The sequence below is a fragment of the Phytophthora sojae genome (assembly GCF_000149755.1).
Source record: "Phytophthora sojae unplaced genomic scaffold PHYSOscaffold_5, whole genome shotgun sequence".
NCBI lineage: Eukaryota > Oomycota > Peronosporomycetes > Peronosporales > Peronosporaceae > Phytophthora > Phytophthora sojae.
In genome coordinates this window covers 5,525,833-5,549,124 of record NW_009258119.1, presented here as the reverse complement: position 1 = coordinate 5,549,124, position 23,292 = coordinate 5,525,833, and the positions used below count along the sequence as shown (strand labels likewise).

The following is a 23,292-nucleotide window of genomic DNA, read 5'->3' as shown; positions in this document are numbered from 1 at the left end:
CACACGATGTGTATCCCTTGGGTAGCGGTTCTTTGCACCAGGAGGTTAGTATCGACCCCGTGAATCAGACAGCTACGCCGGGCTAACGCTAGAACAATCCAACCCAAATAGAGTTATACACGTTATACAATCACACAAATACTCCTTTGCCCTCTCTTCTTTCTCTAGGCCCAAGGCTAAGGCCAAAACACAAGTCAACTGGTCCAAATCCAAGACACTTGATCAATCTTGGGGACGCGCACCACCTCTCGGAGAGAGGAAACAATCTACCCTGTCGCCAACTTCTTCAGTTCGACACAAGCCCAATAGACCGCAAATATACAGCAAAGACGGTCTGCAATCCGCCAAATATACAGATATGGAATATATATGATCACCTCCAGGCCGAAGCAGTGGATCACTTACCTAAAGTACTTTGAATTTTGTCGTGGAGAACGGCCTTCCAGGCTGTGAAAGAAGCACTCGTGCCCTTCGAAGCAAAACGAACTCTGTTTGGTTAAAGGTCACATGCAGACGAAATCTTTCCTAAGCGACTCCTCGGAGACTGCGATTTTTCGGCGGAGTGTTGGTCTGACCGTGAAGGGTCGCCAGACTGGATACCTTCTCGGAGTTGTTGGGTACACCTCGGATCTTGGAAGATGCCATAGTGAAACCAAGTGTTCTTGGGTTTGGAGCCTTGAAACGCCTCGCACAGAGGCTGCTCTTGGACTTTTGTGGGAAGTAAGTCTGAGGACACGAACGTTGGGAGTCGTTATTCTGGGAAAACAACGGGGAATCTGAGAAGTGCCTCAGCTCCCAGGTTGTAAGCCAGAGTCGAGTTCCGCCTCGCGCAGATTCGTAGGGAAGGTCGCACACATTCCTGTGCACTTCTAGGAACGGGATCCATTCGCCTACACCGACCTGCTTTCCGGGGTCTCACTTTCGCCACAAACATACTCTTGTTTTTATTCGGCTCCAAGTCCAGCACGAACTCTCAGAATCCCAGGCACGATTGTCGGGTTCCAAGAATGTACCACTTATCTGGTACCGTGGTCATCATTCTTGACCAACATATTTCCACCAATCCGCGAACTCCACAATCTGGGCAATTCCCGGGTTTTGGTCCCATGACCCAAATTTTAGTGACGGCACCGCGTAACAAATCTACATTGACGAGAAGTGGTTTTACATGACCGAAGCCGACAGAACGATCTGCATGGCATCCAACGAGACACCGCCGCACCGAACTGTCCAGTCAAAACGCTTCACCACGAAGGTTATGTTCATGGCTGCTGTGATGCAGCCTATCTACGGTGCTGACGGGTCCATGGTCTTTGACGGGAAGATCGTCATGTGGCCCTTCGTGGAGCGCGTTTCAGCTCTGAAGAGCTCTCGAAACAGAGCTGCGGGTACGCTGGTGACCCGTTCTGTCAACGTCGGACGCAAGGAGCAGATAGCGATGCTGATTGATAACGTCATTCCCGCCATCAAGTCGAAGTGCCCTCCTACGCTCCGCGGTACTGAACTCATCATTCAGCAAGTAGGAACTCGCTGTCATGTCAGCCCCCACGACCCATTGATTCATGCAGCATGCCAGGAAGGTGTTTGGAAGATCACTCTCGATGTACAGCCGCCCAACAGCCCCGACCTCAATACGCTTGATTTGGGGTACTTCTGCTCGATTCAAGCGCTTCAGTACGAGGAGTGTCCACGCAATATCGACGAGCTGATTGCCTGTACGGTCGCGTCGTTGGCGAACCGGAAAAATAGCGCACGTGAAGATACTTTTGTGTCACTGCAGAAGGTTATGGAGTGCATCATCCAAGACCACGGAAACAACAGCTACAAGCGACCTCACATTGGGAAGGCCAAGCTTCGTAAAGCCGGACTTCTCGGAAGAAACTATGTGTGCGATTCGTCCGTGTACTTGGAGGGTGCTGCCTATCATTTTCTAGCAAGTCACGATAGAGCTGAGAAGGAAAAAAAAAACTGCTGAGGTTGCAGGTAGAGGCTTTCAAGATTTTAACACCACAAGAATAAATGCGTGTTATGTTGATACAAAGTGGGCTTTGGGCACGTAGCTCAATTGGTTAAGAGCACCGCCATTTGTGCGGAAGGGCGCGGGTTCGATTCCCGCCGTGTCCTTAATTTTTTAATAATTAAAAACTAGGATTTACCGAGAAGAAAGCCCTAGTCGCGATTATAATGCACAGACGTCTATTCTCACTTGATTATTGTATGGACCAACGACGTTCTGGACGCTGCAAAGGAGGAGAAATGCCGTAAATCTGCATGATTATCACGCCATGAAGCAGCAGGCTGCGCTCTTTATTTTAGTGTGCGATTTGTTAGGGGTTCCAACCAACGTAATTTCAGCAGGTCGATGTAAGTGAAACGGGTCAAGTAATCTGAAACGGAGGGAGTATTATGCAGATTAACGAGCTCTCTTCTACTTACTACGCCTACACTTCTGCTGAGCCTGTTTTTTTTCCTTCGGTGGGTATGCCTGTTTGTTGTTGAACGATACCTTAGGTTTCCCAGCTGGGACGTCTTTTGCCTCGAAGTCGACGAGCTTGCGCACAAATCGACGGCCCTCGAAGCTGCTCAGGGTCCAAGTGCTGCGGTGGCTACCACGTCGGCCCCCAACTCCACCAGGTACAATAGAGTTCCGTCTTCTTCTCCAATCCTCTCCATTACGCACCTTTTTTGCCAGGTCAGGTATTTGTCGAACGCCGTATTCATTGCCCTCGCTGCATCATCGGCTCCTCGGCGGCGGGCCATCAGAGCGGCGAGATCCAAGGCAGCTTGGCGGACGTCAAGTGTAGCCTGGGCAACTTCGGTTTCGTCCATGGTGGGCCGTCGCAGAGCTTCTCCAAGTCCGTTTCTGGCGTCGGCAGGCGTCTGCAGCGTGCCGGCCTTCTTGCGCAAGGCTTCAACAAGGTCCGTCCACGCGCACCGCTGTTGCTGCTCATTTTCGGAGGTTGGCATCGCCACGGCACCTAGCGAATCCGCCAGATTGGACACGAAGGCGTTTTTATCCTGGACCGGCGGCGAGGTATCTCCCTCTGATGTCGCGATGGCTGCGGTTGCGTCTGTTGCCACCGTGCCTTGTGCCTGTTACCAACTCGCGGCCGCCGGCGTTTATTGGAGTCCCCAACCTGGTGGCTTCGCGTGCAGCTTGCAGAAACTTGCGGATGTGGTCTTCCTTAATGCCATCGACTTCTGCGTCCAGCTCTAGGATGGTGCTTAGTATTAAGTCTACCAGTTTAAGTATGCTGCTTGCTTTGCAGCCGGGAACCAGCCTCCGAGTGTTTGAAGATTGTTGTGATGAGCTCGACGGCTCTAAGGCGCGCGAGGTACCCATTCCTGTAGGCTTTGCGATCGTTTTTCGCGGCGACCTCATACACAACGGCATGCTGTATCTGACTGCCAACTATCGCCTAAACTGCTACTTGACTTATCCCGGGATGCGCTGGGAGCGTGAAGACGTCACTAGCGTGCTGCCACGGACGTACGCCTGTAAGTTCTGGGGTTTGGAGACGCTCAAGCTTACTGAGAAGGACATGCACCAGTTTTACTGTCCTGCAAACCTCAAGGGTTCGGAAAACAAGCCGAAGCGCAAGCGCGAAAATCTTCTGGGGAAAACTCACGTCTGTTGCCTAAACGGCAAGTTGTACTTGAACCCCAGCTCGTACCACACCCACATTTCGCGTCATCACAAAAGATTTAAACACAGGGTAGTTGATTTTGGTTAGAATAAAAAAAACATGGTTGGACGCCTTGTGAATTCTGTTTTGTATATATCTAAGAGAAGGTGAAGCTATAACTAAAACATATTTAATATTTATATACCATAAACTTTAAATTGACTAGTACTTTCTGTAAATTTTATAGTTTTTAGCTAAATTGAAGTTGAGGTTGCTATCAGAAAATGTATCTTTTCAATTTGTAAAAGATAAACTGTAAATCGACCTGCAACGAATGTTCACGAGAACTTTGACTATATTCTACGTTAAGATGTTAGTTGAGAAATGCATCGACGCCGTCTTGATACTGGATAGTACTAGTTAACCATATTAAAGTTGAAGCTGTAATCAGAAAAAAATATCTTTAGGGTTTATGCCAGGGAAAGTGTAAACACTACAACCATATTTTTTAACACTCAAGCCTGTAACCCCCCATGATTGAGGAGGGACACAGTGTTCTTGTTAGGACGTCGTATCGGCGGTGGCTTCATTTGCTTCAAGCCGATGAATCTGATTTTCACTAGCAAAACGGTTAATCCATCAATGCTGAGGAAGCAGCCTCAGGCATCCGTTCGACTCGACGACTTTGACGAAGTCGTGAAGGAAAAGGCGACCATGCATGGTGTAGAGTGAGCCTGAACATACATCTCTCGCCAGTCGATTGTGGACAGTTTTGGTCGTGTCCTTCCAGAGAATTTCTGTCTGCGTCAGTGCATGCACTGAGATGACGCTGCATAGCGGTTTGGCTGTAAAAGGAAAGGAGTGATGCAAGCGTTTTGAGCCGCAACCAAATTGGTGTCCGTCGCCGCAGCAGCCCACCACGGCAAGAGGGCCTTGAACACGATGAATAGATCGCGATGGCTGTTCCGAAACCACGTCTTGCACTTGGCGCGCGGGAAGTGTCACGCGACATACAATGTCTCTTTTGTCTCTAGATATGCACCTATTAGATAGATACTGTTGTCAATGACTTATGTCTGTACATGTAATACAGCAGGCTAGCTCCTGCTAGAGCACAGTAAGTCACAACGTGGCAGTGTTGCGCAGCCCGCGCGACCTTGTTGCCGAGGTGTGCTACCATTCCTTCCTACCACATACTTCGTACATAACGTTCATTTCCTACAGGACTAGATTCGGAATGCGTTTCAAATGCATGAGAATTGGTGAGCCAAACCACAAATCCCTAACCCCACCGCCAGGATTCGGTAGTACTAACACAACGAATCACCAATATTAGTGATATTATCACAGATACTGATACTGATACTAATACTGGTTTGCGGGCTTTGGCCCGCGATGTTCGCAGTTCGGTCGCTTTTTTTTCTGGATTCCAAAACCTGCACGGTAGAAAAACTTTATTTACTACTAATAGTACTATGTAGTAGCGCTACGCTTGCCGTAGAAGAGAGCTGCATGAAGAAGTTCTTGAATTTTTGCACATGCTCTTATTTTTGTACTGTGAAGTATCATGCGTCCATTTGCTCGGTCGCTTACGCTGCTCGATCTACCGTGGTGGATCTACATGAACTCACACTACTGCTACATGTATTCATGCTGCATACTGCACAGCTTCAAGCTGCCAGACTGAACTTCGGTTCATGTTGAATATTATGTGTTTTTTCTGGTTATATGTCCAGTTGTGACGCCTGCAACTTGATTTTGTAGAATTGCTATACTGATTTCCATGTCGTTTAGCTCTCCTCACTAGTCGACTCGCAACAAACACTCTGCGCCCACTACCATTAATCAATAGCGATAATTTTGTTTTACTCAACGTCGGTTTATTGTTGCTGCTGCTGATATGTACATGTAGATATTGTATCTCAGAAATGACAGCCACATGTCTAAACTAACTTAGCCGATACGACGGCGACTCTGCTCGCTTGCTGCCCCGATACGGTCGATTCCTCACAGATTACATTGATTGACTGATCACCACTCTTTATTATCGCTCCGCCTGGTTAGTTTATCGCCAAAAACATGCTCTGAGCTCTAATGAATCGTTTGCGCTGCTATGCTGTAATATAACTGCTGTACAACTGTCATTGCTGTTGTTTCAAATTGCTCTTTAACCGATAATGCAACATAAAACCTTATGTTGCATTATCTCAAACATCCGCAGGGGCGCAAACGACAGTTCTTACGAACTGCGAATATCGCTCAGGTCTGGCAGGTCATAGTGATAATATCAATATTCGCAAAAAAACATGGCGGAATCAGTGATAATATCACTGGTATTATTACTGAAGTTCGAATTGGTGCTGTGCGTGGGGTCCTCGACCAATCCCGCTCAATAATCGATTGTTCATACGCTTCACGCGAACACGACCGATGTGATCGATTCCGTTGGGAGGGGGGGGGGGTACTGCGAAGACGTGTTCTTGTGGCCAAGTGTGGCAATAATCCGACATCAACCTCTCCAAAGGGTAGTGTATGTAGTGATTTGCATTCAGCTACCCTTCCACGCGTGTGTAGTATAGTGGTGAGTACCTTACCTTGTGGCGGTGAAATCCCTGGTTCGAATCCGGGCACGCGCACTCTTATGCTCATTATGCTGCTTTTACGTACGCGTTATGGACGCTGCGCCGCCCCTAGCCGTCGCCATGCACACCCGCCACGCTCTCGGGCCCCAATTACCGCTTTTGTCGCCTTTCAGCCTACCGGCGTGAGCGGTCCCGGCCGCTCTCCTCTTGTCGCCCTCACGACGACACTGCTGCGGTGCGACTCGATGGCATTGTCTTGTGGCTCGGTCTAGTAACGTAGTGGAGCTGTAGTACCTCCCGCGTCGTCGGAGCTCACCAGGCCACTGGTGAGAGTGGATGGATGGACAGGGTTTAAATATATATATGTTGATATAGCGCTCAAAGGCTTCACCGTAATTGTCGTACATGCGTCACTTCTGTCCGCTTGATATCGCCCTGAATCAGGCGGCCTGATAGACTCTTGATGAGCTTTAAGAATGTACCTGTCATTTCGTTCCGGACACCGCCGACGCCGCATCCCTGCTAGTTTTCACCAGTTTCAAATTTGGCGCGCGTCGGATACAAGTGCCGGATGGCCGCGAAGGACGTCGATGTGATGCTGGTGCTGGCTAGGGCCTTCGTCGAGCAGGAGGAGACGCTGCACGAGGTGCACAGGGAGGTGTACGACAAGCTCGTGGAAGGAGCGTGGAGGATCGCCATGCGGACCAGGCACTACCTGACCACCCAGTGCCTGGACACGCCGAGCGACTCCGCGTGGACGATGCTGTACACGCATGGAAGCGACATCAACCTCCTAAACGCGACGAGCTTGACCAGGCGCGACCCTACTTACTATCTGAAGTTGCTGCGCTATACTTAATCCATGCATGTGCAAATCCACGTGAACTCTGCTATGCAAATTGAGAACTAAAATTATCCTGGCATCTTACTAGCTGTCTACTACGAAGCTTCGAGTGAACCCAATGAACCCATGGGGCAGTGCCTGCTGAGTTCTGAGTTACGATCTTCGGTGAGGACAGGCACGCTGGCTCCACAGTTGCGTGGGAGTTGTCATTCTCCCTCATACCAGGAAATGAACAAATGCAGGATCAGCCGGGAAAATGCGACGGATGTTGACACGGTACTCCGTCGATCCGGTGTCGAGACAGACGTTGCCATAGTCGAACACCTTCTTGATGAAGAATGGCCCCTTAGAGACAGGGTTCTTGCGACCGTGAGCTGGGATTCGCAGCATAACTTGATCTCCGACCTTGTAGAAGTGCTGAATTCTTTTCATGTTTTCGCGCTCGTTTATGCGTAGGATGGCCATGAAGCGCTGGTTGGAGAGAAATCCCCAGTTGACAAAATGAAGCTCGCGAGTGATCATATCTTCACCGAACAGCAACTGCGCGGGTGAAGCTCGGAGAACCGAGTGATAACTGACCCGGATGGCGTATGCAGCGTAGTCCAGCGCCACATCGAGTTGGTCATGTAGATCAGGTCTCACCCGCAGAATATTCACGATCTCCAAGTGAACTCGTTCGCAGATAGCATTGACCTGGGGGTTCTTCGACGTGATCGGCTTGCCTTTGATTGCCATGGACACGAGCAGCAACTGAAACTCATCGCACGTAAATTCAGGACCCAGGTCATGTACGACGCATTTAGGGCGAGGGTACCGACACAACCATGCACGCTCGAAGCTGATTGCAGTAGTTTTTGAAGTCTTGCCTTGCTGCTCAATAGCCGTCAAGCAATAGTGCTCCCCTTCAAATAGTGAGGCGAGGCCGATGAAACCTTTGTCGCCCAGGGGGGTTCGTATAGCGCAGCCCAAGACGGTTCCCAGGGGTAGACCCAGAGAATCGACTTAAGAGTCAACAGCAAAAAGATAGACCCAGAGATTCGCAGCCGCAAAGCTTTAAACCCTGAGAATCACACTCCTTGGTTGGCGTGGGTACCTTGTGTAATCCCTGTCGGCTCGTTTGTCTTCGACGGAACGGCACTCCACCGGTTGAAAATGTAGCCTCGAAGAAGTGCGGGAGCGCACGTCTACTTCAGAACGCACCTCCACACCAAAAGGCAAACCCAGATAATCAGATCTCTTGAAACCCAGAATATCACGAATTCAGGGTCCAGGATTTCAGTCAACTCCGGGACGTGGAACTCAGAAGACACCTTACCCAAATGCCCTCCTAGCTCGATAAAACCAACAAATACAGAGTATACAAACACTATAACTCGCCGTCACGTATTCTTTTGGACCCTTGGACGGTGGGTCACACACACTAGGCTCACTCGAGTCTGAAATTCAGGGGCCTAGCTCCCCTGAGACTCACACAAATGCGCACCACCTCCAATAAAGGAGGAAAATACAATCACTATCAGTTACCTTCCCTTCACACAAGCAGTCAATACAAAATCCTGGAGGCGACTACCTAGCACCCCAGAATACCCTCTGGAATAATATGAAATGGGCTACCAGCACAGCAAGTGACCCAACTAGGATATGGAATAGATGGATCACTCCAGGAAGCTCAAGGCCGTCGCTGGTCCCCACCTAGCTGGACTTTAGTTGATGGAGTCCACACAGACGGCTGTCCTTCGCCGTTGATGTGCCCTTAGCGTCCCGCGGTCGTAGTCTCGGGTCCTCCGGATTTCCGTCGGCAGGCTTGGCCGAAGTCACTTGCGCAGTACAGGGTAACAGGAACTCTGTTTGGTTTTTATCAGCTACTTCTCTCTCTCTCTCACTCTCTCTCTCTCTCTCTCTCTCTCTCTCTCTCTCTCTTCTTCGGGCAAATATCTTCTGTTCACTATGTTTTGGGTCAAAATGTCTTGTCTTGAGTATACCTTGGGATCAGCGGTCCAAACTTGCGATCGGCTTGCGAATCCATTGTCGCACGGCGCCGAAAGTGCTAATAGTGGGTCCTTAGACTTGGTTTAGTATGGTGCAGGACTCCCTCTCGACTCCTCGAAAGTATCCAGTCTTTGCATCCACAACGGTTCTTCAAGGTCACGCATCATTTTGATTGCAGACTGGCTTCGAACTGACTCGAATCCCTGAAAACCAGGTGACACTCAGGGTCATCTTCTGAAATCCTGGGAATTCTGAGGAATCTTGGGGAACTGTGGGGATTCTTGGGTGTTGGCTCGGGAAACACTTAAGTTCAGTATAGAGAGTCTGGATTTATGGTCCAAACCCAGAGAATCATCTTTGGAACTCTGGGTCACCTGTACTCAGGGAGGTGAACTCTGGGTCATCGTGCGGCACTCTGGGTTTCCGTGCAGCACTCTGGGTAACAAGTCTGCTACATTGCAGGCCCGCGTGTATCTCCACAAAGCCACACTTTTAGCGGGTTTAGCGGCCTCCTGCGCATGATCATGGTGGTAGTGGGTTGATTCTCAGGGTAATTTGATTCTCTGGGGCACTCTGAGCCACAGCAAGATGAGGTGTACTTTCCGCCAGACTTTAGGCACTCATCGTAAGGGAAAGTCCGCGGCTGGACTGAGTGTTCTCTGAAATCCTGGGCGTGCACTCCCAGGATTCACACTTCCAGCCAGTTGGGCCCATATGCGGTCAGGCGCTGGATTCATCCCGAGAAATCACTTCTCTCCCACTGTCGCCATCCATGTCACACGGGTACAGCCGCGCCGTATCCAAGTCATCCACCAATCAGCATCCGATACAAACTCCAAGTCACAGAGGTGACGGCACATCGTCGGCAATTTTCTGGGGACCGCCTCGTGTCAACCGCCCCTCCTGGTCCGGGTCCATCAAAGAGGAAATCGCTCCGAACTGGTGAACCATGGCCAGGCCACAAAACCACAGAGGGCAATCCACCGTCGACTTCGATACGGCCGTTGCACTCTGTCGACTCCCAGGGTTTCACTCACTTTGGCGGCACCCTGTCTCCCCAACGGTTGGTCAGGACCTATCTTCAAGGTTCTCCTCTCAAACACAAAAACTCCAACGGGCAATGCGCGGTCACATCGCCATTCCACAGATCGTCAACATTGCGGAGAGCGCACCTTCGGACGGCAAGCAAGCGACGGCGCCAGCTCAAGGCACGGCGCCCCCCGGCAGCGCGCCACCTCCGACGCAGCAGCGCACCGGCGACGCCCCTGCGAACGCCACACCAGCAGGTGGCGGCAGCGGCCAGACGGGTGACTCAGCGTCCGGCGACACTTCGACGGGCAGCACCAAGGCGGGCGCGACCAAGCACGTCTCCTTCTCCAGCGCCACCGGCAAGACCTCTGACGCGGACATGCGCGAGGCCGATGACAACGCCTCGGCTGACGCTGCAACCCAGGAAACTGGTGACGCGAACTCAGAGTCTAAGGCGCCAGACGCAGGCGGCGCGGCCTCGGACGTGAACATGGAGGGCGCCCCTGAGTTCAAGTTACCACGACACGTGACGCTAGAGGACGTCAGGGGACTCATCTTCGCAGGCATGCTTCGGCAGGAGGAGGTCGATGTCCCCGACTTCGTACTCCCTGAGCGCCCACCGCATTGGAAACTGCCAACCCCGCCGGATCTCAAGACCAACGCGTATCTCGTGGGAGTACCAGGGATCGTGAACGACATTTGCGCGGGTGCATTCGCCATGGAAGGCTACGGCGGCGCGTCTACGCTGATCGGCTTCGAGGAGCTCTCCGACGAGGATCTTCAGGGGTTGAAGGAAGTCTGTGGCGCCAACGCTGGGATCGACGTCCTGTGTCCACGTCGTTCGCCTCTTTCCGCATTCGAGTTGGACAACACCCTGAATTCCATCGGTATTCGACGCGAGATGGCCTCACTCCTGCGTCACTTCAACAGCACAAGGCTCGCTGAGCGCGTGTTCAAGATGACTGGTTACCTGCGTCGAGTCCTCGGGTCCTACCGAAACATGCGTTCTCTGGCTGACTCTCAGCAGGGTTTCACCGCCACTCAGGAAGTAGTCGACACGCGACGCAAGTACAAGGAACTGAAGCGCGCCTGGAAATTCACGTGCGACTACTGGTTCCTGGAGGTCCAAGAGGCCCTGGGCAAGGTGGATGACGCTGAGTCCAAGTACAAAGTCGCGCTGGGCGAGCAGAAGACGCGGTATCAAGACGAGATTGATTCTCTGGAGTTCGAGAAGGCGCAACTCAAGGCGCGCCTTGCCGACTCTGAGGCACAAGTGCGAATCCTGAATTCGCGTCTTGAGTCAGCCACCGTGGACCCCTGGAAGTTCTCCGATTTCCTTCAAGAGCACACAGACTTCACGGGTAATTGGGAGCACCTCCACGACCTCTTCAAGCTCTGCATCAAGGGCTCGAAGCCTCCCGAATCCTGGGACACTGTCATCAACGTCACGGCCATGGACAAGCGCAAGGCTGCGTTGGCCCCGTACCCAGAGAAAAACACACGTATGCCTCTGCCTTCGGGGTCTGGATCGTCCGGTCGTCCTGAAATTCTGGATCTCACGGATCCTGGCAGCAAGCCTCGCAGCGGCTCGAAGACCGGGGGCAAAACTCAGGATTCCAAGAAATCTCAGGGTTCCAAGAAAGGTCAAGACCCCGGAAATCACGGGATTCCAAGGCGCCGGGCGAGTCGCCACGGCAGTCGGCGCACCCTAAGCCTCACAAAGTTCAGCGTCGCCCCACGGATCACCAACCAGGCCGCGACTCTGTGCGTCGCGCCAGCGAGAAGACTGTGGTGTCCAAGGAGGCCGCACACACGATGCTCCCGGGGGGTGTCGTCTGGAAGGAAGTTCGGCCAGACGTACGTCAGGCCATTCTTGCTGGGCTCAAGAACGACACAGCCATGGAGTGGATTGGCAGCGACCGGGCGGCTCACGGGCACTTCAGGCAGCCGCAGCTGATCAAGATGCTCGTGAGCATGATGTACTGGTGTCGTCTTGACCTGACTCCCTGGAGCAAGTACGTCCCTGAAGCCTACTACGAAATGGCAGACGAGCGTCTTCGCAGGTGCCTTCGACGCGGTGATGTGCCACCACCCTGGGGGAACCTCGATGACCCCATGGTGTACCCTGATGAGGACGCCGATTCCACGGTGGACGACATCGAGAACGACCCGGACTACCAGCCTCCCGCCCAGGAACCTGAGGAGAGCGCCTCTAGTAATAGCTCTGAAGAGGAGGAGGAGGAGGTCGCCCCTGAAACTCTGGAGGACATCGAGGATGCAGAGGACGACGACGACGCAGAGGACGACAATGGGGTAGAAGAACCCCTGGAAGTCAAGCCTCCTGCTAAGCGCCCCCGTCCTGAGTCAAGCAAGAAACCTCAGGGTTCCAACTCGAAGTCGACACGGGAAACAAGACAGACACTTCTGCCACTCAGGGTTCTAGTGGTACTCAGGGGTCCAAGGCTACATCACGCTCCAAGCATCCGTCGACGCTCGCGCGGAAATCGTACTCGGAGCTCAATTCAAGTGAGTTGATGACGGCCGAAGACCCTGACGACAACGAGACCTCCTGGCGCATCTATGGGGTTCTTGTTCAATATCCAAGTTCGACCAAGAGTGCGTCTTGCCAGACTCCCGGGTTCCCAGAGTACGAGATCCACAAGTATTCGTACGACGTTGCTCACGAGCGCTGGGACCGTGAGGCATACCAAGAAGTCCTGGATTCTGAACCCTGGGAGACTATGCTTCAGGGTCGCTTCCAAATGTTCTACTTCCATGAGCGAGAGCTACTCTCCGCGAAAGCGCTCAAGCTGATGGAGGACGTCGTGAACATCATGCACAAGCACGCACAGGCAATCTGGGAGCGCGGGCACTGGGCGCCTATTCCGACTGAAGAACAAGCAGACGCCACCATGGAATCTCAGCGGAAGTCGCGTCGAAACGCGCTACGCAGAGCGTACAAGACGCTCGTCGAGCGCTCGCGCAACACTCTTGGGTTCATCCCGTCGTTGAGGCACGAACCGGGTCTCTGGAAGTTCCCGGACAAGTGCTGCTACTGGATTTGGGAGGATCCCAGGGCCAAAAAACTCGGGGGAGCTAAGTGCAAGGACTTAGACGTCCAGCTAGCGACGTTGGACATTCGTGAGCCTGCTCGAGTCCAATGGAACACGGCGGCTGACGACGATGAGTGGCTACAATACGTGCCGAGCAACATCAAGCGCCACATCAAACCCCTGGCCATCCGCAAGCTCAACCCGCTGTCTCTCAAGCACTCGTGAGAGTCAAGGTCACCTCCAAATCCCGAGAACCATCTGAATTTCACATGTCGTAGCGTAACTCTCCATAATACCCAGGACTTCATCTCGATTTCAATGTCTTCCCCAGAAATTCATCATTTTTCTGACTTGTTCTCTGGGTCATCCAACTTCGTTTACTGTCTCCATGTCCTTGTAAAGCTCGCCGCCTTCATCTTCCTTCTCACACACTGCCAAAGCCTCAGCTGTATCACCTTTTCCATAATCAAATCAAGTCAAATCACATTCACTTTTTCCGTCTCCACATTCCGTCGATTTTCCCCAGAGTTTCACAGTGTCACCCAGAGTTTCCCCTGAATATCACGTGTAACTCTGGGTCATTGTCACCCCAGAGTGCTAGAATCCTGGGTGATCATCTCCAGCCTGCATGGCCTGGAAACGGGCCCGCGCTCTTGTGCCTTGATTGAATTCGTAGAGCCGGGCACCACAGTTGAGCTTCGACACAGGCAGCCACTCGGTCTCATCATACCCCTTCCACTTCACAAGGTACTCACGAATTCGTCTCGCTGTCCGAGCCCGTTTAGTCCATCGCAAATCAAGGATTCGCTCAACTTCGTACTCATCGTTCGCAGCGTCGGGCTCCCAACTGTCTTCAGGCAACAGCGCCGCATCAAAGTCATCATCCTCGTCCACGTCGATCTCCACAGTGGGCCGCTTCGGGAATAGTGCTCTGGGTTTCAAACGGCTCACGTGTACCCAGGGATCTACGCGATATCCTGTGTTCTCGACCCTGAGTTTCACGCGGAAGTGGTCATGGATTTCCTGAATTCTGAAGGGGCCATGCCACATGTGAGCCAGTTTGCGGCTCAGCCCGGGCTGCACTTTGGGTATATACAGCCACACAGCATCACCGGCTGCGAATCCTGCCTTCAGTCGTTCGGACAGCTCTCTCCACTTCCTGGTTTGTTTGGCAGAGCGCGCGCGCTTGGCCTTCTTCTGAAGATCCTCAGCGCAAGCTTGTGCATAACTATAGTCACGCTGTAGCTTTCTGCGCCACTCGTACGCAGTGCGCTCCTGGATACTCGAGGGCCTGGGTCCTAACATTGCAGACACAGTGCCGTGTGCGTCCCAGCCGTGCACCAAGAAAAACGGAGTGTCCAGGCGAGTAGCATCGAACGATGTATTCAGGGCGAACATCAGGCGCTCAGCATGGTCGTCCCAGTCGCTCTGGTCCGCCTCCGCAATGTACGCTCGAATGCTGCGCACGACGGTCTGCACCGACCGCTCTTGTTGTCCGTTCGCCTGGGGCGATACGCCAGAGTGGCCCGCTGCTTGCTACCCAGAAGTTCACGGAAGCGCGTGAACACCTCGCTCATGAACCTTGGGTTTTGGTCGTGCCTCAGCATCGAGCTCGCGCCGAATCTCCTGAAGACCTGCTCTTCGTACACTTCAGCGACATCTTGCGCCGTGGTGGAACTCATGGGTTACACATGACGAATCCTGAGAACGCATCCTGAAAAAGCAGCAGGAACGCGTTCCCACGGTCCGACTTAGGCAAGTGTGTCACGAAATCCATAGACACAACTTCAAAAGGGCGCCTCGGTTCGATGTTCCCAGGGGAAGGCCCTGGATTCTGAGGGCGCCCCTTGCCGCTGGCGCAATCCACACACTCTTTGACGAAAACTTCCACATCAGCGTACATGCCGTGCCAGTAGAACTCAGAGCGCAGCTTCTCGTACGTCCTCGTGATCCCCTGGTGCCCACCCTGAAAATCTTCGTGAGCGTAATACAGGATATCCGGTCGCAGATCTTTTGGCACCACGAGTCTGAGTTCGTCAACCATGTCTCGGGGTCGATCTCTGGTAGCCCGACTCAAGCGGTACAGGACTTCTCTGGAATCCAACACGAAATCATCAGCGACCTTCGCGAGTTTCCTGGCTTGAGCGTGCGACAGCTTCGTCGTGTCTTCTCCTTTCAGGAAATCCTTGAGTTGCAGCAGGTGATCATCTTTGCCCTGGTGCACTTTGATGCGTCGCCAGCGTTCTGCCTGGTACTCCAGAGGTCCCATGGGTTCGCTTTGGGCTTCGATCTCCTGAGTTCGCGCCCGAGTCATTACTGCAAACACTTTGGCCGCCACAGGCAACGGAGCGCACTCAGGTCCAGGGATACCCAGAGTTTCGACACCCTGAGAATCACTCCCCTGAATTCCAACGTTCAATAACACCTTCAGTTTTACCAACTTCTCGTGAATCTTGGACACCAACTGCAGATGTGTTCGTTCGTCAGCATCCTCCACCTTCCAGGATTCACCAAGCGCGAGGGTCTTAGACGTCAGGTAGTCTGCGGCCTGGTTAAACTCTCGCTTGACGTGCACCAGCCGCACAGACTTGAACTTCAGCACTTCATACTCGGCCAGCTTCCTCTGGAGATTTGGCTGATTGCAGTTGATGAGACCCTGGGCTTGCTGGATGGCAATCCTGGAGTCCCCAACTACAACGATATCCTGAATCCCACGCTCAATCGCCAGAATGAGGCCCTTCAGAAGTCCATAATACTCAGCGTCGTTCACAGTCACGTCCTCCAGGATGAATCCCTGGGCATCCAGGATTTCCCAACCGGGGACGTGCCACAGAATGCAACCACAGCTCCCTTGTCGCGTGGAAGTCTTAGCGGCGCCATCGAAACTCAGAATACACCCCTCATAATCCGCTTCCAGCATTTCCATGCTGATAGGCACTGGAGGTTTGACGCGCCCTTGGCTGGGATCAGGTTTTCAGCGATCTCATCCAAGTGTTCTCTGGGGGTAATACCCGCACCCAGAATTGCAGCCAAGCCGTCTTCATCTCGTTGAACTCTGCGTATCTCCAGGTTCCAGTGGGACAACTTCAGACCCCACTACACCGTTCGACCGTCTGCCGACTGCGAAGTCAGCAACCACTTCAACACAGAGTATCGCGTGTAGACAACGATCTCAGGGCTGCCTTCAACCAGAGTGCGAAACACCTCCAGGACTCTCAGGATAGCAATCACCTCCTTCTCCGCAATGTGATACCGCAGCTCAGCGTCATTCAGGACGCGACCTGTGAACCGAACCGGATGCACAATCCCGTCGTACTCCTGGTCCAACACAGCGGATGCTGCCCACGGGTTCGCGTGGGGAATAATCACGAAGGGCCTTGAACGATCCGGATGTCTGAGCAACGGAGTCGAAACAATCTTGCGCTTCAGGATTTCAAAGGCTTCCTGGGCTCTCGACAGGTCTCTCCTGAATTTCACTTGTTCCTCAGTCAGCTCGTACAGGACGGCCGCGATCACGGGTAGGTCTTCAATGAACTTGTTGTAGTAATTTAGACTCCCCATGAAACTCTGGACACCATTCAGTGTCGTCGGGAACGGCAAGTCTTGAACCCCCTTCGCGATTTTAGGGGTCGCTCGGATACCCTCAGCACTAATCTCGTGAGAGAGATACGGAATAGACAACTTCCCGAATTCGCTCTTGGGAAGACTCACAGAGATATTCCGGTAACGTAGTCGGAAGAGCAGCGCGTTCAGATCCTGGCACAGCTGCTCCCAAGTAGGCGCACCGTGGGCGATATCGTCGATATACGAGCTTCGACCCAGGACAGGGCCCATCTGAGAGGGAGCCGGGATGTTACGCTGGGAAACAGTCATCTCATCCGTCAACACTGAAAGTCGCAGGGCATTTTAACCTGAAACTCTGGGTTCCCCAGAGTTCAACCCCAAAAAGTCCAAGACATCCTGGTCAACCTCAGCTTCTTCCTCAGGGGAAAGCCGCAGAAATCCCCATAGACAGTTATTGAGAACTGCCTGGTAGATCAGCTGGGCGTTCTTGAGGCCAAACGGCATCCTGACCCACTGGTAATGCCCATAGGGACAAACGAACGCAGAGATCAACTTGGCTCTCTCGGTCATCTTGATAGCCCAGAAACCACTCGCCATGTCCAAGCTCATAAACCACATCGCTGACTCAAAGCCAATCAAAAGATCATCAATAAGCGGTAGCGGGTAGTGCGAGAGCTTGATGAAGCCATTCACCACGCGGTAGTCGATGCACATCCGGATGTCAACGCCATTCTTCTTGAGGACGATCACGATCGGAGATGCCCAGGGGGACGTAGAAGTCTCGATCAGCCCGTTCTCCAGAAGCTTCTTCAGAAGTTCATACACCTTGGTCCACAGGTGTGGTGCAATGGACCTTGGCCGCTGTGCAACAGGTTTAGCCTCGCCTACATCCAGGTCACAAACCACTCCACGGGCAGGTGGGGGAGCTGCATTGCCGTCTCCCAAGAAGATCTTCCGATGATATTCCAGAATTCGCCTCACTTGGTCTTCAATCTCGGGCGTCGTTTTCCCAGGGACTCCCACACCTGCCTCCTCGATCTTGCACTCAGGGGTCAAGTCACGCATCTCAGGAAGCATAACCAACTGTTCGCGCAACTGAGAGAGTAACTCACTTCCTTCGCGTATGTAGACCGCAGGCTCGTAGTCGAGGTCCTCTGTCGAGAGCCGCATGTAGCGCTCATATTCCTGCTTCAGCTTCTCCAACGGAGTTCCCGGCATCCCTGAGATCGGGATGTCCCAGTAATCTTCAACAGCACCCTAAGAATCGTCGTCATCCAGAGAATCACCTTTCTCGCACCACTGACCCTGAGAATCACTGCCAACTTCAACCTGTAAACTCAGGTTTTCAGCAGCCGTATCACCTTCAGGACTCGTGTACTCTGGGGTTCCGACAGTCTGCGAGGCAATATCGGTCCCCGCATCCTTCAGAACGCCACCCAAGTCACTCGTATCAACAGCAACGTCTCGGAATTCATGGGAGGCGTTCCGACGTACATCGGTGCCAGTGCTCAGCTGAAGATTACTCTCGGTTCGAGGGTGATATATCTCCTGGATGTTTGGATTGCTAACATCGGCGAAGGGATCGAAGTACTTCTGGGTATGAGTTTCATGTTTGCAGCTGGAGTGAGGATCAGTGTTCGCGAAGGTCTCGCGACACTTCCGGATGAAAAGGCGATCATGATGTGTGGATGGACTCCAGAGGATCGCCTGGGTGTCGACATGCCCATGGAAACCACAGGTAGTTGGTACCTGGCCCCTGGGGAAACCAAGGTGGTGAAGATTTCGTATGGACCGACGAACCCGCAGCGTGAAGATGTGTGGGCAGGACGAGGTGACCGCTGGGTAACGCACCTGATTTACGCTGCGAGATCCTGGCCGGTCGCTGTGAAGGTGGTCAACATCTCGGACAAGGACGTCTGGATTCACAACAGAACGCCGGTCGCCCGAATCGTGGAGTATGGCTTCTTCCCACGTGCCGGACGCTTTGGCGCCCTGGTTCTTTTGCGTACCGGGAGTGACAGACTCTTATTCTGGAGAGTGTTCAGTCGCGTGAGGGCAGACTTCGTGCGGAACGCCTGGCTACGCTGGAGCCATCCTGTGTCGAGACCCCAGAGTATCAGTGGCCTACGAAGATTCTGCCGCGACCTGCAGAGGGCCCCGACATGGCACTGCTTGCCTCGATTCTCAGGAAACCGAAGACTCGTCGCGTGCGCTTCGCTGAAGACGCTGCAACTCAGACTGAAGAGGTGCCCCCTGAAGACCCTCTGCCAGACACCTTGGTTTGCTTGTGCGACTTGAGTGTGAGTCCGAGCTTACGCGCTAAGTCGAAGCTCACAATATTCACAGTCGCACCGGTATCCAGGAGAACTCTCGTCCGCTTGTACTCCACAATTTCTTCAGAGTTCACCGACCTAGAGTTCGCTTGTTCAGGATGCTGATTTTCAGGGGAAGTCATGAAATCCTGAGTCAAAGTAGTCATGCATTGTTGGTTATCTTGGGTTCATGTTCTCAGGGCCAACATACACTAGAACACATAACTCTGAGGCCTTCTTCAGCCCGGCGCGTACTGGGTCCCCACCCAGCGGGCTTATTAGTTTGACGGCCTCTCAGAGTTTGCTTCGCCATCCAGGAGTTTATCCAGGATTTGACTCGGCATATCCTTCAGTGCACCTTGGCGGGAGAGTTTCTTCACAGCTTCCAGTGGCTTCCAGTCTTCACACGGTTTCCCGAGATGCAGGTTGCCACAGTTCTCGCACGGTTGCGCGCGACACAAGTGAGTCGGATGACCTACTTCCAGGCAGCGATCACACTTCACGTCTTTCCAGCAGTTTTCCTCTGGGTGCCCCCACTTGCTGCGCTTCTTGCAGAACTTGTCCCAATTCGGGTTTTCGCGGCGAGGGGAACGGAATCCAGAGTTCGCGTTCGGTCCTGGTTGGGCGTTCGGTGGACGCCATCCCATGTTATCCATCACGCGATAGACCTCGTTCGTCAGCGTCTGAGTCCACTCGGCACCCTTCATACTCGCCAGGCTCCCAGCGCTAGACGTAGAAGTTTCTTCTCCAGAGATCTCACGAGTTGACCCTGAATTTGCGCTCGCACTTCGGACTGAAACTCTGGGTTCGTCCGTGATTTCCTGGAAACGCGCGTGAATTTCAGGGTCTTCATCCGACTCAGAGTCAGAGACATCGCCCCTAGTCACGTACGCACGTCCTGCACGCTTCGGCTTGAAACGCCCCTGAGCAATGTTGTCGGCACGAAAGTCACGAACTCTGGGTGGCGGAGCATCATGGTTGCTGCGACTCCAGACCTCTTCGTCCTGTTCCAGACCGTACTCTAGATCAGCGATACTCCTGAATCTCTGGCCCTGCAACGACGTCTTGAGGCGCGTGTCCCTGAGTTTCGTGATGAACCTCCGGATATACTTCTCCAGACGCTTCAAAGACTTGCGAAAGTCAATGTCAGCCTTCCCAGCGGCGGAATTCAGACGATAGAAGAAATCCAGGGCGCTCTCTGAGTTCTTCATCTCCATCGTGAAGTAGCGTTCAGAGTACGACGAGCGCGCTTTGCAGTACTTCTTCTTGAATGCAGACGCCAACTCCTTCCAGTCACGCTGAGTGTGTTTGGGCAACTGGTTGAACCAGTCACGCGCAGCTCCCGAGAGTTTCAGCTTGAGTTCCTGAATTCGCATCTTCGTAGACCAACCTCCCTGAGCCGCCATGTTCGCAAAACGCTCCCACCAATGCACGCGTTCCCTGAGTGACGCCTTAGTATCGAACTCACCCAGAGTATTCGAGTTGATGTACGGTCTGAACGTCAGGAGCGTAGTGCCAGCTTGAGCCGTAGAGGCCGTCGTCAGGTTAACCCCAGGGTTCCCGTCCGAACTGCCACCCAAACTCTCAGAGGACGAGTCGTCATCGCTGGAATCGGCGCTTAATCGGAGCTTGGGTCTGAGTCCGAGGGTGGATTGACATCCTGACGCTTCTTCTTCTGCTGCTGGTGTTTCTTGGGTGCAGAGCGCTTGGAGTCTGTTTTAGAGTCCTGCGAGGCCTTAGAGGTCGCTGTTCTCCTGGGATCCGACGTCTTCTCCAGAGACGCAGGCTCGAGTTTGACATCCTGGGTCACCTTGGTCTCCGTAGCGCCATGTCCCCGCTTGACGCGCGCGATTCTGCCGGAAGTGTCGGCGGAAGTCTGCGCGAGGGTCGCTCTTAGCTGGGAGGCGGCGACTTCGGAAGTGTTCTTCGGTTCAGCTGTCTCCCGTCTCTGGCCTGTGACACTTGCGTTTCCGTTGATTACGCCACTGGATTTTTGGGGTCGGGTTGCAACTTCAGGGTTCTGAGCCACTGACGACCTCACATTTGTTGCCAAACCAGGGGCGACGGTTGCGCGACGCGCTTGAACTTGGGCCAACGTTGCACGAAGGTCGCGCACTTGGCCAGCGTGGAAGCGCTGGATATTCTCGGAAGACTCCCGCTCTCGCACTCTTTCCGCCTCAAGTTCTTGGACCTTCTGCTCCATAGTTGACATTTGTTCCTTCTAACCCGCATAGGTCTCGGAAACCCAGCGCGCGCGCTCCGAGTCGGCTTCGGCTTCGCGCTGTTGCCAGCGCTCGGCGTAGGCGGCGTCCAGGCGTTCACGCTCGAGACGTACAGCTTCCGTGATACTCTGGGTCATCCCCTGAGTTTCAGTGGAACGCTGGGTCTGGCGAGTTTCCACGTCCTGCGCACGCCGTTCCGCTTCTCCTCGGGCGATCTCAGCGAGGACCAAGCGATCCGTGAGTTCCTGGATCTGGCGGCGCGCGTCCAGGTCACGTTGCTCCCTGAGACGCTCGCGCTCCAAGGCATCAGGCGTTCTCTGGCGAGAAACTCGCGTTGCTCCTGCTCCATGCGGGCCTGCCACTCCTGCTGTTGTCGCAAGACATTCAGCTCGATTTGGGCGGGCCCAGACCTCGCGGACACGGACGAAGCTGACCCAAGATTCTTGGATCCACTCGAACGACTCGACGCAGCTGATTTTCTGGATTTCGTCGAGCGTCGAGAGCGGACCTCGCTCTTAGAGCTCTGGTGTTGACTCCGCTCATCGGCGCTGACATCCCTCGGACCACCAAATCCAGAAATCGGGGCAGAAACCCTGAGTTTCGGCTCGGCAGCCGTCGCTGAAATCCTGGGGAGACCGGTCTTCCTGGGTGCGATCTCTGGGTCAGAGTGCACCGACGATGCCATCTCAACGTCATCTTGGTCGACTGACACAAGACGCGACGGGATGACTGTCCGGGTGACCTGAAATCCAAGATCACCGGCAGCTGCGAAGCCACCGGCACTCTGGGCCACAAGCGCTAGAGCTCCAACTCGTTGTCCAAGCGACATCATCGACGAAGATGAAGCGCTACCATAAGACGTTTGAACGCCCGAGGCAGTACTCTCATCCGAAGCGCACGAGGTACCGATGACACTTGGCACCGCGCCTGGGGTAGCGTCCTTGGCTTCCGCCTCCAGAGAATCACGTCCATTGGCTATGGAATTCAGGGGAGTGGAATTCTGGAGCGAAGCGCCAGCCGAGGACTTGTACTCTGGAAGAGAAGACAGCGACGGTGTGGACAACGCTGATGGCGTCGACGGGACTTGCGGGCGAGGCGGTCCATGCTGTGTGCGCTTGGATCGCGGCTCACCATCACTCGACCCTCGTGGGATCCGTGAAATCCTGAGTCCCGTGACCCTGAATGTCAGGACAAACTGTCGGCCCCGTAGATCCGCATCGTAGTCCGTCATCAATAGATCACCGTCTCCATCTTCCTTGTGGTAGTCCAGTCTTGGCGCTTGATCTTGAATGCTTGGTGCATGTTGGTCTTCAGAGTTCACCTTGAAAGGCACACCAGCGATCACCAGTCTCCATTCGACCAGTTCCACGGCGATGAAATTCTGGGTTTCCTCCATGACAGAGCGCACCAGACTTTCTGGAATCCTGGAAGCACGCGCCGAAGACCAGCCAGGGATCAAGTTGACAAACTCGAATCCAGCTTCGAAGAACAGAGTCTGCAGAATGGCGACGCACTCGCGTGCGGTCATGATATTCTGGGGAATCGTAGTCGCCATGAGATCCTGGGCAGTTCCGCGACCCCACCGGGCGAGGTGAAACTCAGAGATCCAGGCTTCATCCTGGTTCGTCAGAGACAAACGCCACTTGAAGTAGTCTCCTGTTGCGTACGCGGCAGCAAAGTACGAGTTGGCGTCCGGTTTCGGAGTCGGCCACTCATAGACGACACTCGGGGGCGTCACCTTCCCAGGATTCACCTCTTCCCAGCGTCGAACTTCACGTCGGACGTACAGCACCATGTTCTCAGTGTCCAACGCCGCTGCTCTCGGTTCCTGAGCAGGCGCATCAGCTTCCCGGATGTCGCTTTGAGGCGTCTTCCTGGGTGACGCTTGCGAACTTAGCGCTGAAACGCTGGGTTCAGGTGGTGCGAACCCAGAATTCACCTTGGAACTCTGAGTCTTCGCCTTCTCCTTCGCTCGCACGGGCTCCGGCTTTACTTCCACAACAGACTCGTCCGAAGATGAGACCAAGTCTGTAATGGGCCTACTTTGGTTCACTAGTTTAGCTTACACGTG

General features: G+C 53.6%; 7 protein-coding genes and 2 non-coding genes across 9 annotated transcripts; 6 read left to right on the top strand and 3 right to left on the bottom strand.

Annotated features, from left to right (window-relative positions):
* Nucleotides 1-2,050: 2,050 nt before the first annotated feature.
* Nucleotides 2,051-2,124, top strand: PHYSODRAFT_t1153. Its single transcript has one exon. It is a non-coding gene; the product is annotated as a tRNA-Lys (tRNA).
* A 459-nt stretch (nt 2,125-2,583) lies between these two features.
* Nucleotides 2,584-2,967, bottom strand: PHYSODRAFT_302467 (hypothetical protein; the record flags this gene model as incomplete). The annotated part of the gene is made up of 1 exon (XM_009531571.1): nt 2,584-2,967. The coding sequence occupies one exon, from the start codon at nt 2,965-2,967 to the stop codon at nt 2,584-2,586; it is 384 nt and encodes a 127-aa protein (XP_009529866.1).
* Nucleotides 2,968-3,248: 281 nt separating this feature from the next.
* Nucleotides 3,249-3,605, top strand: PHYSODRAFT_451952 (hypothetical protein; the record flags this gene model as incomplete). The annotated part of the gene is made up of 1 exon (XM_009531570.1): nt 3,249-3,605. A coding segment is annotated over one exon (357 nt), but the record flags the coding sequence as incomplete, so codon positions are not given.
* Nucleotides 3,606-6,190: 2,585 nt separating this feature from the next.
* PHYSODRAFT_t1154 lies at nt 6,191-6,262 on the top strand. Its single transcript has one exon. It is a non-coding gene; the product is annotated as a tRNA-His (tRNA).
* Nucleotides 6,263-6,779: 517 nt separating this feature from the next.
* PHYSODRAFT_508139 (hypothetical protein) lies at nt 6,780-7,067 on the top strand (the record flags this gene model as incomplete). Its single annotated transcript, XM_009531569.1, has 1 exon — nt 6,780-7,067. The coding sequence occupies one exon, from the start codon at nt 6,780-6,782 to the stop codon at nt 7,065-7,067; it is 288 nt and encodes a 95-aa protein (XP_009529864.1).
* Nucleotides 7,068-7,268: 201 nt separating this feature from the next.
* On the bottom strand, nt 7,269-7,787 carry PHYSODRAFT_334305 (hypothetical protein; the record flags this gene model as incomplete). Its single annotated transcript, XM_009531568.1, has 1 exon — nt 7,269-7,787. One exon carries the CDS (start codon nt 7,785-7,787, stop codon nt 7,269-7,271), a length of 519 nt encoding a protein of 172 aa, XP_009529863.1.
* A 2,374-nt stretch (nt 7,788-10,161) lies between these two features.
* Nucleotides 10,162-13,348, top strand: PHYSODRAFT_505512 (hypothetical protein; the record flags this gene model as incomplete). The annotated part of the gene is given in 3 exon segments (XM_009531567.1): nt 10,162-11,713; nt 11,794-12,426; nt 12,444-13,348. 3 exon segments carry the CDS (start codon nt 10,162-10,164, stop codon nt 13,346-13,348), a joined length of 3,090 nt encoding a protein of 1,029 aa, XP_009529862.1.
* A 4,812-nt stretch (nt 13,349-18,160) lies between these two features.
* PHYSODRAFT_334302 (hypothetical protein) lies at nt 18,161-19,010 on the top strand (the record flags this gene model as incomplete). Its single annotated transcript, XM_009531566.1, has 3 exons — nt 18,161-18,625; nt 18,709-18,933; nt 18,987-19,010. The coding sequence occupies 3 exons, from the start codon at nt 18,161-18,163 to the stop codon at nt 19,008-19,010; spliced, it is 714 nt and encodes a 237-aa protein (XP_009529861.1).
* A 267-nt stretch (nt 19,011-19,277) lies between these two features.
* Nucleotides 19,278-23,016, bottom strand: PHYSODRAFT_334301 (hypothetical protein; the record flags this gene model as incomplete). Its single annotated transcript, XM_009531565.1, has 4 exons — nt 19,278-20,582; nt 20,657-21,193; nt 21,245-21,503; nt 21,551-23,016. The coding sequence occupies 4 exons, from the start codon at nt 23,014-23,016 to the stop codon at nt 19,278-19,280; spliced, it is 3,567 nt and encodes a 1,188-aa protein (XP_009529860.1).
* Nucleotides 23,017-23,292: the final 276 nt, after the last annotated feature.